The 16,156-nt window shown below is 32.5% G+C and overlaps 1 protein-coding gene across 1 annotated transcript in view; it reads right to left on the bottom strand.

Moving 5' to 3' along the window:
• LOC126883249 (uncharacterized) overlaps positions 1-16,156 on the bottom strand; it is a 93,121-nt gene that overhangs the window by 65,119 nt on the left and 11,846 nt on the right. The window contains exons 2-3 of the mRNA XM_050648545.1: positions 6,355-6,639; positions 2,042-2,286 (exon numbers count right to left, since the gene is read on the bottom strand). Of these exons, the coding sequence (XP_050504502.1) occupies positions 2,042-2,286; positions 6,355-6,578 (469 nt within the window). The 5' untranslated portion in view covers positions 6,579-6,639. The remainder of the gene's footprint in view (positions 1-2,041; positions 2,287-6,354; positions 6,640-16,156) is intronic.

Here is a 16,156-nt window from a genome sequence, read left to right as displayed (position 1 = left end):
TAGTCAGAAGTAAACAATTACACCGGTTCTGAATCAGCCCTCACACTCTCTTGAAACAAGAAAAAAAAATTCAAATCGGTTTAACTTTCAAACACACATACATACATACATACATACATATCCACAAACATTTTCCCATTTTTAAATAAAAATTGAGTAATAATTCTGAGCTCGGTAACTTTTGAATGGTATAACCGATTTTTAAAATTAAACATGCGTTGGAAAGGTAATGTTCTGTGTTATCAGAAGCCGCAAAGATCGGGCTTAAGTTTTTGAAATTTTTGGGAGTTTTGGGGACGAGAACGAAAAACAGACTCTAAATGGTAAGGGCCGTAAAATCCTCACCCTTGAACCAAAATGGAGATGTAACATATGGATGGACGAGTCTTTTCCTATACTTTAAGATGGGATTTAGCCCAATTTTCAATTCAGTCAGGTTTAGAAAATCGAAAATTTCGTGTATATATACCTAGTGTCGCTTGTAGGGGTGTTGTGCGCCACTGGTGAGAACTGCCGTTCTCTGTGGATTTTCGGCAAAATAATTTTTCTGGTAAAATTTTGAATTTGAATTCTGAAATTATGTGAATTGCGAAGCTCAAAGTAAAAAAAAATTAAAATATGATTTAATTTTAATTAATACCATTATTTAATCTAAATTGGTAAAATATTAACATTTTGACACATAGCAATAATTTTTGATGGTGGTAATTTTGAATAAGTACTTTAGTTTTGAATAGTTATGCTGCACATTTTCTCTGTTTTGTTATAATTTTTAGATACCTACTTAGTTGATTAAAGTGATGTATCCTTTATTGACTCTTTATTATTTATTCATTATTTAAAGATGAATATTCGTCATAAACTATTTGTCACAGATAATAAAAAAAACACTGAAATGTTTTAACATTTTACCAATTTAGATTAAATAATGGTATTAATTAAAATTAAGTCGCATTTTAATTTTTTCTACTTAGAGCTCTCGCAATTGACATAATTTCAGAATTCAAATTCAAAATTTTATCAGAAAAATCATTTTGCCGAAAATTCAAAGTATACCACTAAATTTAGTTTTTCATCCTCTTTTCAAATGCAAAATCCATTTTAAAAAAATTTAATATACAGGGTGTTTTTTTGGGTCGGAACATTTTTACGATATTTTTTAATCCAGACCTGAATTTTTTATAATTGTAAATAATATAATTGATTGGACACCTAAAAGAATATTCGCGTGTTAAATATAAAATAAATATACAGTGCGGTTAACAAGTTGTAAGTTGTATTTAATTTTTTTTCTACTTAGAGCTCTCGCAATTCACATACATAATTTCAGAATTCAAATTCAAAATTTGACCAGAAAAATCATTTTGCCGAAAATTCAACGTATACCACTAAATTTAGTTTTTCATCCTCTTTTCAACTAAAAAATCCATTTTAAAAAAATTTAATATACAGGGTGTTTTTTGGGGTCGGAACATTTTTACAATATTTTTTAATCCAGACCTGGATTTATTATAATTGTAAATAAAATAATTGATTATACGCATAAAAGAATATTCGCGTGTTAAATATAAAATAAATATACAGTGCGGTTAACAAGTTGTAAGTTGTATTTAATTTTTTTTTCTGCTTAGAGCTCTCGCATTTCACATAATTTCAGAATTCAAATTCAAAATTTGACCAGAAAAATAATTTTGCCGAAAATTCAGAGTATACCTCTAAATTTAGTTTTTCATCCTCTTTTCAACTAAAAAACCCATTTTAAAAAAATTTAATGTACAGGGTGTTGTTTTTGGGTCGGAACATTTTTCTAATATTTTTTAACCCGGGCCTGGATTTTTTACATTTGTAAATAAATTAATTTATTGTACACCTTAAAGGATATTTGCGTGCCAAATATAAAATAAATATACGGTGTGATTAAAAAGTTATGAACCAAGTAAGAAAACTGTCTAAGTGTCCTCTTTCTACAGTTAACGTATGTTACTTTCCCAATGAAACATCCTGTATAACTAAGACAATAATTGTAATAAAGTAACCTTACCTATATCTATCGATTTACTTGTTATATCACTAGATTCATTTTCTCCTTCTTCCTGTTTAGTATTAAATTCTTCATTCATTATATCACTAGATTCATTTTCTTCTTCTTCTCCTTTAACATGGAAGTCCATTAAATTTATTTTTCTAGTATCGTTTACAATTTCTGCTACTGCTTTCCTTTCTAGCGCTTGTGGTACAGTATCTAGATGTAAAGAAACATTCAGTCGATTATCACTCTCCCCTATGCTGAAAAATAAAGCACATGAATTACTTACTGTACTAGAAATCAAATGTAGGAGAGAGAAAGCAAGATCTGCATATAAAAAATGACTAAGCTATTCAAATGTCATGATTTATCAATACCAATAAAGTTTACTACGATGTTATATCTTTCCTATACTGTTGTACGGAGTTGAGTCGTGGACTTTCACAGACGCCACCTGCAAGGAAATTGAGGCTTTCGAAATGTGGCTTTATCGTTGAATCTTATACCGATCACGTTACTAATCAGGGTATGTTTTATGAGAATGTAAAAAGAAAAACAGCTGTTAGCCACAATAAAAACAGGCAAAATTGAATACTTCGGTCACATCATGAGGAACAGCGAGAGATATGAACTGCTGCAAATAATCTTACAGGAAAAATAGAAGGAAAACGAGGACCAGGAGGACGAAGAATTTACTGGCTGAAAAATCTACGTACGTGGTTCTCATCCAGTTTTTATTTAGCCTTCTTAAATCGTCAGTCCATCTTGTAGGAGGTCGATTGACGCTTCTGTTGTCTTCTCTTGGTCTCCATTCCAATAACCTCTTTTCCCATCGCCCATTTGTCATTCTGTCTATGTGTCCAGCCCATCTCCATTTTAGTCTGATTATCCTTTCGATGACGTCAGTCACCTTTGTTCTTCTCCTGATCTCTTCGAAGAGATAGTTTGATATTTTAATGATAACTTAACGTGTATATTTGAATCGATTATTGTTGAAAGGAGGTAAGCGCCATTTTTTACTTTTCAAGTTACAGTAAAAACCCCTTCTCTCTTTCTTTATCCGCGTCATTTGGTGTTGAAAGGAAGCAAGCACTGATGCACTGCATGGATGTAGTTTATACTGCAAAACTGCATTTAACACCAAATGATGTGCATATTATAGAAAGAGAGAAGAGTTTTTACTATAACTCGAAAAGTTTAAAATGGTGCTTACCCCCTTTCAATAATAAACGATTTATTTATATTAGTTGTATATTTATCAATCCTGTATAATATAAGTTGTATATTTATTAATCAACGGTTTGATGTTACCCAATTGCACAGCTGGACCTTTAAATTAGTGTAGCGTGATTATTAGGTACTTTTTTTTATTTCATTCCCCTTGTAACATTGTCGTTCTTTCTCATATTCTTTTAACGATAGCTTTATTTTTGTTAATGGTATTGTAAAATTAAGTTTAAAATGAAGCCAGTAAATCGGCCGGATGCCTAAACGACACAATTTGAAAAAATAAACTACTTAGGGTAAGAACAGAACAAGTAGGTCGAGGTGGAGTTGTAGGTCGCGGTGTATTCTACTAGTTAAGTCGCGGTCGATGTCGACAGCACATAGCAAGGAGGTCACCTGCGCTGTCAGTCGAGCTAGAACCACTATCAAGTGAAGTAGTTTAATGAAATTTGAATGACAAAAAGACTGTGCTTTTGCGATGTTGTGTCAGTCAAGTGATGATAGTGATGAAATGTCAGCTGTAAATAATCAGATCCTCCTTCATATACCCCATTCCACGAATATAAGACCCTTTTGGATTATCGCGACAACGAATATTCTACTGTGCAAAATATGAAGAACGAAAGTAAATTGCAAATTATATTGTTGTTTATTGGAGTAATTATTAGAGAAAAATACTTACTCGTACTTCTTATGTTGCACACTAAAATATTCGTTATCGCGATAATTCAAAACAGTCGTATATTCGTGGAATACACCATATTTCAAAAATTTGCCGTATTTAAGTGCTTTAGAAATTCAAAAATAAACTGAATACAAAAAAGGGATTATATAAAAAGTATCAACTCAGATAGCGCAGGTAATGACAACTTGTCTTCGAACGGACCAATCACATGGAAGCATCCTTGTAGGCCGCGCAGTAGACATCCATGTAAAACAAACTCATTTTATTTTTAAAAGCATCGATGTAAACCTCCTGGATGGCATCGCGCTAAACCTCCACCGCGACTTACCTGCTCTGTTCTCTTCCATTCACTACAATATGTTTGTTTTACATGGATATCGACATCGACCGCGACCTCCACCTCCACCTCCACCGCGACCCACTTGTTCTGTTCTTACCCTAAGAGGTAACACAGACGGGGCGGCGTACGTCGACTGAACCCCCGCTGAGATGTCGATAGCGACGCATCCCTTACTATACTTTGATGCAGTAACACACACCAGACGCTCTTAAAATTTTCGATGCAGCGGCTTTCTGGCGACATATACTGGAACCCATCCACCGCCAATCGGTTTTATGACTTCGACGGCATATCATAAATGCGTGTATAGTGGTGCAACACAGACGTTTCAGCTGTTTTCTAGCGAATTCTGTAGTGAGTGTTGTCAGATCGTGTTTTTGTGATGGGAAATACACATGTAGAAAAATTAATTAATGAAATTCAGATAAGACCAGCTATTTGGGATATGCGCATTGATGAATATTCAAACAAAATAATAAAAAAACCTTATTTATTATTATTTATTATTTTATTTATTTATTTATTATTTTATTTATTATGCTCTACAGGCCTTGTATTTACAATTTTAGATAATACAGTTTATGCTAGTAATTTATATATAATTTTATTTGATGTCTATGTAAAAATTGCTGAACTATGGTTCTCCACTATATCCTATTTTTCAGCTCCTCTTTCCAGTGTGTAATTTCCATCGATACTACACCTTCTTGAAACTTTCTTGCAGTCTTTTTCTTGGTCTACCTCGTCTCCTAGTCCCAACTGGTCTTCTGTGCAGTACCATCTTTGGCATTCTTCCCTTCTCCCCTCGACATGACCTGCCCACCTGATTCTTTATGACTTTGTGTATCTTGTTACACTTGGTTCCTTGTAAAGCATCCTTAATTCTTGATTGGTGCTTCTATGCCAGCCGTCTTCTGTATCTGTATTCTTTCTCTTGAAAATAGCTCTTAGCACGTTCCTTTCTCAACTGTATATCTTTTTTTCTTCTGTTTTATTTAGCACCCATGTCTCACATCCGTAGGTGGCTGTTGCTCTTATTACGGTTTTGTATATTCTGGTTTTCGTCTTTCTCGATACGTACTTTGGCTTTAATTTAAATAATTTTTTTAATCAATTTAACACCTGTATTTGCTCAGTGGCGTACCATAGAATGGAATGCCTCTTAGCGTTATAAATAGTTTTTCTTAGGTGATATGCTTTCCCTCATAACGGTGTTATTTCTTGAACACGGCTTTTTAATACTCACTAGTAACTCATGAAAAGATTATTTAGACATTCTTGTAAAATTAAAAAACATCTCTGGCCTTTATTATATTAATTTCGTTAATATAATGTGTAAAAAATCCCTTATAATTTCGTTCCTTTATGATCGGATGTATCCAATATCTGCGTTTCTTTTTTTCTTTAATCTAAGATAAAATAAACTTGTATTTATTACAAAAGACAAATCGTCATAACTTTCAGACATCTTATCGTACAGCAGCCAACACGCGACTAAATTTGGCAACAACGAAATACAAATACTTTAAATCGTAGCATAGCTGCCGCTGTTATACCGCGCCATGTGTTTTACGCTGCCTCGACGTCGATTCGACGCGCGCCGCCTGGTGTGTCCTTGCTCTAAGGGTGGAAACAAAGGCCCGAATATATAAGTCAGTTATCAAGCCTGTTATGACTTACACCGCCGAAACAAGACCAGATATCAGTAAAACACAAAGACATCTGGGGACCAACGAAATGAAGATTCTAAGAAGGATTGCTGAAAATGGACTTCAGGACAGGGTAAGAAGTGAGGAAATCAGACGAATATGTGTTGTAGGCCATATAAATACCTGGGTAAAGAAGAGTGGAATCAACACATAAGCAGGATGACTGAATCAGAATTAAGATAGTAAGAATAGCCAGGGACAAGTCACCGTTAGGCAGAAGAAGTATAGGACGCCCAAGGAAAAGATGGAATGACAATTTAGGGACAGAATGAAAGACACCGTTGAAGAAAAACAGGCAGTACTTACTGCCTATATAAAAGAAAAAGAAGAAGAAGTATTGTAAAGTTAAAAACATGCTTATGCTTACCTACTAAAGTTAAGAGATACACTTTTGTGGGCTCCTAAATGTGGCTCTCCGTTCCACATAAATATATAATAGATGGATAAAAATATAGCAGCCATTGAAACACTTAAAACATATGCCAATACTGTTAACACCCTTATCATTTTAGGTTTAGGCTTTGGATCGAAGAAGGCATCTTTTGAATTCCTCGAATCCGTAGTATCGGTATTTATATCTTCTGTGCCCATCTTTTAATATGAATACTTTACAATTATTTCATCTTTTGTATATTTTAAAGGGCGTGAAGCACTGAAAAAGAGTGTATATGATTATTATTAAATATTTGTGTTATAATGTGTATTATACAGAGAGCACGTAAATATTGGAATAAACTAATTTTTTCGTGAATTTGGAAATAAATCCCAAAACAGGTCGATCATACTATTAGTGATGTTATCCATCTGGGAGCAATAACGTAATTTATGATTTTTCTAAATGAGAATAGAGGTCGTGTGCTAGTTCATTTGAAAGGTTATTCAATTCTTTATGTAGTAATACAGTGTGTCCACGGATGGGGTGCCCAAGAGGAAAAACTTTTTTGTTTTCAATTTTAGCTTAAAATGCCATTCTTGATAAAAAGTTTTGCTTGTCCTAAAACCCCATAAAATAAAATAAAATTCAAGTTTTTCAAAACCTGCTTAATTTTTTAGCAAATTTTATGTAAATCCCTATACATTTTTGCACTAAGTTTGAAATCGTAACAATAATTTAATGTTGTTAAACTACAATGAAGCTTAGTAACTGTCAACTCTGATAAATAATTTGCGAATTGTCGTTCTTTTTCGACAAGTAAATGTTAAGCATCCAACAAAGAATTTATCTTGTAATGTGTTATGGAATTGGAATTGGAATGACAATTTGCAAATGATTTATCGGAGTTGACAGTTGTTACTAAGCTACATTGTAGTTTAACAACACTAGATTATTGTTACGATTTCAAACTTAGTGCAAAAATGTATAGATATTTACATAAAATTGGCTACAAAATTAAGCAGGTTTTGAAAAACCTAAATTTTATTTCGTTTTATGGGGTTTTAGAATAAGCAAAACTTTTTATCAAGAATGACATTTTTCGCTAAAATTGAAAATAAAAAAGTTATTTCTCTTGGGCACCCCATCCGTGGACACACTGTATAACCATTAACATAATTATTTATACATATACATAAAAAAATTGTTTAATCAAATTATTTGACACAAAAAGAGTTTATGTAGGTAGTTCATTTAATTCAAAATACATTTTACTGCTGTCATAAAACAGAAAAAAAAAGTTTATTTTACAAATAAACATTGATATTTGCTTAAATTAAATCAAACTGCCAAGAGACAGATGGGTGGCAGATTTAACATTGAATTTAAGCGAAAAGTAAAATCAATATTTTTGTCAAAAATAATAGCGTAGGAAACAGAGGTTAAACTTCTCAAAATGGACATAAGTCCGGTTTTATTTTTTTCTGGTATATCAAGGGGTGCTTATTATGAGACTAACTTTTTCTTAAAAAAATTCGCCCCGGAACCCCTTTGTTCATCCGTTTAAAGGGGTAATTTGTGGTTTTTGCGAAACGGATCCCTTCCTGTACGTTTTGCAAAACATACTTAATAGTAAAATGAAGAGGACTATATTACCTACTATTTATTTTCCGATAGCATATGTTTATCACCCATCGTTTAGTGGGGGTGGCGCCCCAAAGTTGACAAGTTTTTAACAGCAGAATCGCGCTTACTATAGTATCGTGGCACCATAAATTGAATGGAACTATTTATACGCGGTTTCTAGAACTCTTCGACGAATTGTTTTAAAATATTATTTTTCAATATTACATAACACATGTATGATATTGCTATTATTTAGTAATATAGTAATTTTGTAATATTATAATAAATAAAAAGCAAACATACAATGTATTTCTTGGCCATCAAAAAAAAATATATTTAGATTATAAAATATATATTTGTGTACACAAATTGAAACATATCCGTTCCTCATTTCAAACGCTTGCCAAACATAAATAATTTATTTTTAAATTTATTACTATGAATACCAGAAAAAGGGAAACCAAATATTTAAAACCGATTTAATTATTTTAAGAGAGAAAATGTTGAAGTATACGCCTAATTAAAATTAGATTTAGTCATGAAACGTGTAGAATCTATTATAAATTTTTGATCAAAGGCATTTATAAACAGCCATTCATGAACATTAAAGTTGTATAAAATTTTTTCAAATATTTCACTGAAATGTCAGCTAGATAATAAATTATCTAGTTGGCGTTGGCAGTCATTTAAAAAAATAATATTTAGGATTTAATACTTTTAAGTTTTTTTTAAATAAAACGCAAATATTGAGCACGGTTGTTTATTAAATCTTACCCAAGTACCTACCTACTTTCGCCTTCAGAACATCTTCAGGGGCATTTCGTCAAAAAAAGAGCACAACCCGGAATGTTGAAGACATCTACTTACACTCTGGACAAATTAGGAAAAAAACAAGGAAAAGTTATTTACCAGCTATTTTATTGCTGAAATCGAATCTTAAGGTAGCATATACAGTGATGAGCGCACTAATATCCGGCAAAATTACGCAAAAGATGGAAAACATATCAAGTTGTGAGACAAAAAGAAATGAAACTAGTAGAGGTGGAAAATTTAAGCCTATCAATTTTCAATACTTATTGTTTCGACATATCGGACGAGTTTGGCAACTACCACTGTGACAGTGACAGTTTTAGTTGACATACTTCTCTAATACATCTAAAGGTGGGAAACAATAAATAAACAATAAACACAACTTAATATGTTTTCCATCTTTTGCGGTATTTTGCCGTTTATTAGCGCGCTAATCACTATGTATATTAGTAATATAGTTATGCAAAGTCCGCAGGAAGTGTGCTATTTTATTTATAAACAAATTAGCGCTCCAAAATCTCATTTTTTCAAAAGATTTTAACTTTAAACCAAAAACACCCAAACAAAAATTCACCGTAATTTAATTCTACACAGAGATTTTTTTCCGATTTCTTTCGACGAAAATTTTCTTCTGAAAATTTGGGTTTTTCCAACAAAATCTTGCATTTTCAGCTAAAATTTTGGTTATAATTATTTATTGATAATTAAATAGCTTAATGACATAAAAGCTTTTTTGTAGTAGATTATATTTCCGGAAGCATATGACAATATAAGAAATAGTTTAGCAACAACTAAATTGGTAATTAAACATTTACGGTCGCCATAATAACCAGAATAATTATGATACACTAGAATAAGTTATTTTCAAGACTATCCAATTGCAACAGTTACAGATGTTTTAGAAGGTAGGTGTATTTGACTGTTTTAGTTAGTTTTTTAATAAAATAAAATTTGCAGCAGGATCTTCATCACTTCGAGATGCTTCATCCACAGCAAACTCAGACCCACTTTGTGATATCGAGTTACATCCTAAAAAGAGATCTCCTGAACGTCAAATTCTAGTCGAAAGTGGTGTTAATCGAGTTGATTTACAAGATCTAAAATTCTGGCCAAGAAATTGTGTAGATGAAGTGCTGAAAGAATTCAAAACACAGGATCTTAATTCTTTAGACTTTGAATCTTCAAAAAGAAAAATGGGAAAATAAAACAGGTACTGCACTAAATCACCATTCTATAAAGTTTTAAAGAATAGTGAAAAAATTCGGCGTGACTGGTTAGTTTATTCCAAAAGCACAGGCTCTTTATTTTGCTTGTATTGTCGACTCCTTGCAGTCGACTGTCGACTGCAAAGTTATAAACTGTTTTTAAAGTTATAAACAATTGTTTGGCTTATAAACAAATAGAATATTTCGGCAAATACTAGATTAAGTGAGATTAAGAAAACGGTATTGAAAAGGACGCGGCATGCGGCAGGGCGCTTCTTCTAAAAGAAAATGAGTTCAATTGCGAGGAGTGGTTCCTGAAATACAACTGGTCAAAGTTGATCGGCATTTGCGACAAAGTAGATAATTGATAATTCGTTTGTCACACTATAAGATAAGATATTGATCATATTTAAATTATATCCCGAGGACAACGTATATCCCGAGGGCCATTGGCCCGAGGCAAAGGCCAATGAGACACAATAATTGACCTCAAGCGTTATTATCCTTATAATACCCTTGGTACCTTATATAACAACTATTATCCATGATATATATAACACATGAAACAAACTACATTAATTGGACCGCGTTATGTAATAGCGGTTTAAGCGCCAAAATGTAGTTTTGAGATAAATCGGTTTAAAGATTTTAAATTTGTTTTTGGTACTATTTCTAAAATATAGTACCGACATGTTTCATATTTAATATATTAATGCAAATGTAAATAGACTTTTACATGTGTTTAAAATTTTTTAAAAATAATTTATATTTTAAAAGTTATTCGATCAAATGTCGCTTAATTCGTTAATGATTTTTTAAGATATGCATGAGTTAAGATCCGAATACCGGATTAAGAGACATATTTGGCGCTTAATCTGATGTAACCTGACAAAGGATGTCTTTTAATTCGATATCTTAAACGTTGGTAAATATGTTATGTTTTGTAATAAAGAATTAACCGACTACTCGTGGCGCTTGATTCGTTATTACACTTACAAAGATGCGGATTTTTGTTTATGACAATGGATTATGTACCATTATTGGCGTTTAGTTCGATATTACAAATCCTAATGTGAGATTTTTTTAAATAAAATAAAAAATGTCGCTTAATACAGGCATTTAAAAACAACTTTTTTAAAAATTTTTTTACAAAAAACATATTTTTATACATAGATTTGCACCCTAGCTGCAAGATGGCACTAATATCTCGATTTTGGACTTTTGGCGGTTAATCCGTTATTACATAACGCGGTCCAATTAGATAATATCTAAATATCTTATATTATAACAAATCTTATATAGCTACGGATGTACCAAAAATTAATTGAAAATATACAACCGGAAATAGTAACTTGTACTGATAACTGCCAACATGGCGAAATACAAAAACACTGTCAACTGATAAATGAGTGTTGCTTGTTTTTCCAATAAACAAATTTATCGGAAGATCAAAATCAGAATAATGAATTAACAAACCCACCCACACAAGACATGAGATAATGGATGCCATTAAAGCACTGAAGAAGTTCCAGGGATTGACAACATACCAGCCGAAATTCTTAAAATTGGAGGACACACACACTGATAGATAGATTCCATAAACTAATAACAGACGGGTGGAACACAGAAAAAATTCCAGGAGACTGGAAAATATCAATTCTATTCCCAATCCACTAGAAGGGGAACAAACTCAGCTACAAAAACTATAGAGGCATATCCTTACTCTGTATGAGTTATAAGCTATTTACGTGAATCATAAACCGGAGATTAAATCACTTCACAGAACAAATTATAGAACACCAGGCCGGATTCAGACCAGAACGGTCTACTATTGAGCAGCGTTTCAACGTAAAACAAATATTAGCTAAAGCATGGAAACACCACATAGGTTATAGGTATCTACCAAATCTTTGTACATTTAGATAACATACATACAACTTAGCCACCAAAAGCACTCAGTTTACTGGAAAAAAGATCAACAAGGTAACATCGAGATCAAACAATGGAAGAACAAATAATCAAATAGATCATGTATTGATTGATGGGAGACATTATAGCAGCATAATAAGCGTAAGAACTATGAGAGGGCCAGATAGCGACACAGACCATTTTCTCGTAAAGGCCAAGCTCAGAACAAGAATTTCAACACAAACAATAGATAAACACACAAAGATCGAAAGATGGAATGTAGCGAAACTGAAAGAAGAAAATAACCAAAGACAGTAACAAGTAGAATTAAGAAATAGGTTTCAGGTTTTGGAAATACATGAAAATGAAAGTGAAGATGTAGATTAGCGATGAAACTCCATAAAAACAACTATTACAGAAGCAGTAGAGAAATCTATCAGAAGAACGAAAAAAACAAAAAAGAAAAGATGGTTCGACGAGGAATGTGAAACAATACTAAAAGAAACAAACAAAAGAAGAATTGATTATCTGTCGAACCCATCAGAAGATAAACGTATAACCCGTGTTGAGCTGCCCCCCCCCTACTTCCAAAAATCAAAAAACAAGTAGCCTTGATTTATGAGCTATTTATGAGCTCTCATATTCCGCAAACTAAAAAGTTTGAGCTGGTTTCACTGAGCAGGAATTTGATACTTTAGTGGGCTTTTAGATACTTTACTGAGTCAGCCCCCCCCCCCCACTACTCAAAAATAGGAATATTGAATCGGTTTTTGCGGCAGAATTACGAGCTATTTATGAGCTCTTGAAATTATATAGTTTAGATTTTTGAGCTCATCCCCTTCACCCCCAAACAACCCTTTAATTGATTTAACTTAAGAGAAAAATGGTGAGAAAACTTAAAATATATCGTATTGCGGATATAATTCCTATAGCTTATATACTCTAAGAATAAACTATTAAATCACGTGCATTTCGATTATTGAGCTACAACCCCTTCGCAAGAAAACCACCCTATCTTTCCGGCTTAAGAGAAATTTGTACTTAAAATGCATTAAACTAATTATTTGGCGACTACATATCATTGAATAATTTATAAGCTTCCAAATTACGCGCATGTAGATCAGTAAATTGCAATTCATTTTGTATAGTGCAGTCACTGAAGGTAAAAATCAACGATTACCTTCAATTTCGGTGAACCTTCATCGATTTTCACGAAAATTGGTCAGTGGTTAGAGGATACGTCAAGAAACAAAGGTGACATGGTACCACCTTGCGCCTTTACCCTGAGGGTGGATACCGCCCCTTCTCGGGGGTGAAAATTATTTTATTAAAAATAACTGCACAAATCAATAAAAGAACAAATTAAAAGCAAAATTTATTATATAAAGTTAATAAAATAAGTGAATACTTTTTAAGTTATTAAAGATCAAAGATTTTAATTGTTCGTGAAAAAAAAGCATGTTATGAAGCGGTTTTTCGTAAATCACTGAAAAAGTGTAAGTTTTTACAAAAAAGTTAATAGTAGTTTAATTCGTATAGCTTATATTCTAAGAATAAACTCTAAAATCACGCACCTTTCGATTATTGAACTACAACCCCTTCGCAAGAAAACCATCCCATATTCCCGGCTTAAGAGAGGGTTGTACTTAAAATAATTTAAATTAATTATTTGGCGACTACATATCGTTTAATAATTTATGAGCTTGCAAAATATACGCATCTCAATTATTGAATTGCCATTTTCTTTCTATAGTGCAGTCACTGAGGGTAAAAATCAACTATGACCTTCGATTTCGGTAAATCTCCATTCATTTTTACGAATTAACAATAACAACTTCTAGGTTTTAACCTGGGGTATATGTCACCCCTTCTCGGGGGTGAAAATTACTTTATTAAAAATAAACCCACAAATCGAGAGGGACAAACTGTAAGCAAAATTTGTTATATAATGTGATTAAAATAAATCAATCATTTTTGAGTTATTAAAGATCAAATATTTTAATTTTTGTGAAAGAAAATGCATGGTTTAAAGCGATTTTTCATAAATAACTCAAAAACTGTAAGTTTTTATAAAAAAGTATTCATCACTAAATTTGAAGCTAATAAAAAATATAATAAATTGCTTACTTGAAAAACCCTTTAATGTTAATTTAAAGTAAGTTATTGGTAATTAAATGTATATTTTTTTCTGCGACTGTTCAAATCTAAGGATTCAAGTTTAAATAACGGGAAAGAGATGCATTTTATAACACTTAGGTACTAAATACTTGTCAAAGTACTTAGAAATACCTATCAAAAATGAGCTCCAGAAAAAGTTGATAGCATCAAAATCCGCTCACCAATTTTCGTGAAAATGAATGGAGATTTACCGAAATCGAAGGTCATAGTTGATTTTTACCTTCAGTGACTGCACTATAGAAAGAAAATGGCAATTCAATAATTGAGATGCGTATATTTTGCCAGCTCATAAATTATTAATCTAGTCGCCAAATAATTAATTTAAATTATTTTAAGTACAACTCTCTCTTAAGCCGGGAATATGGGATGGTTTTCTTGCGAAGGGGTTGTAGCTCAATAATCGAAAGGCGCGTGATTTAAGAGTTTATTATTAGAATATAAGCTATACCAATAAAACTACTATTAACTTTTTTGTAAAAACTTACAGTTTTTCAGTGATTTACGAAAAACCGCTTCAAAACATGGATTTTTTTCACGAATAATTAAAATTTTTGATCTTTAATAACTTAAAATGTATTTACTTATTTTATTAACTTTATCTTAAACTTCCGATTATCCAACCCACAGGAGTAAACCTAATGCACCAGAAAAATCATTGGGGAAGGCAACGGGAAACCACTCCAATTATTTCTCCCGAGTAAAGTTAACATGGCGCAATCCAAACATAATCAGAGTATTACTGATCATGGATCTCGGAAACCAAGATCCGGCAGGGAAGGGTGCGCACCAGACTGTAGGGCCTTCCCGGTCGTCACCACACGAAACCCCTACAATTTAAAAAGTACGACAACTTTAAAGATGTCTAGCAGTACAATCAGATTAGGCACATGGAATGTTAAAAGCCTCTATGCAGCAGGCAAGCTCAGTAACTTAGTTCAAGAGGTTAAACGCTTAAAAATTGATATAATGGGCATCAGTGAGCTCCGCTGGCCTGGAGCGGGAACATGTGAACAAAATGAAGGCACACTATACTATTCTGGAAGTGTAGAAGATGACGTACATCATAGGAATGGAGTTGGCATATTTATAACATCTAAATTCAAGAAATATGTAAAAAATTTTGTACCTGTAAATGACAGACTAGCGATACTCCAATTAAATAGTAAACCATTTAATGTCAATGTTATCCAGATATATGCCCCTACTTCAGAAAAGAAATATGACAATGATGTTGAATCATTCTATAGTCAATTAAAACAGACACTTAACAATCTAAAAAGGAACGAAATCACATATATTATTGGAGATTTTAACGCGAAAATTGGTCAAGGACGAAGATCTGACCTGATAGGTGGATATGGACTAGGGGAGAGCAATGAAAGAGGCGATAGATTATACCAGTTCTGTCAAGAACATGACATGATAATCGCAAATACATGGTTCAAATTACACAAAAGAAGATTATATACATGGAAGGGACCAGGAGATCACTCGCTTCATATAATTAGAAATCAGATAGATTATATTCTAGTAAACAAGAGATTTAAGAATGGTGTCAAGAGATCAACGACATATCCTGGTGCAGATATCGGTTCAGACCATAACCCTCTAATAGCTGACATCCAAGTGAAGCTCAAAAAAGTCGAAGAAAACCCCAAAACACCAAAATTACATATATCAGCATCCAACAAAACGCTAATAGAAAATGACCTGAATAAGCAGCTAAAGAATTCAACAAATGAAAACAATACAGAAATATGGAACACGTTTAAAGATCTTACCTGGAAAGTAATGGAAAAATATACGACAACGATGCAGAGGCACAAAAAACAACAATGGATGACTGATGAAATCCTGGAATTGATGGAGCAGAGAAGAAAACTGAAAGATAACAAAACAGAATACAAAGAAAAACAAAAACTAATTAAACAAAAAATAAAGGTAGCTAAAGAAAAATGGATGGAGGATAAATGCAAGGAATTAGAAAAGTTGAATGAAAAACATGATACGTTTAATATGTTTAAAAAAGTTAGAGAAGTAGCTGGTCTTTATTATAAGAAAACTCCACA

Source organism: Diabrotica virgifera, chromosome 4 (genome assembly GCF_917563875.1).
Source record: "Diabrotica virgifera virgifera chromosome 4, PGI_DIABVI_V3a".
NCBI lineage: Eukaryota > Metazoa > Arthropoda > Insecta > Coleoptera > Chrysomelidae > Diabrotica > Diabrotica virgifera.
Note: the sequence above shows the minus strand (reverse complement) of the source record. Positions and strands in the feature narration are given on the sequence as shown.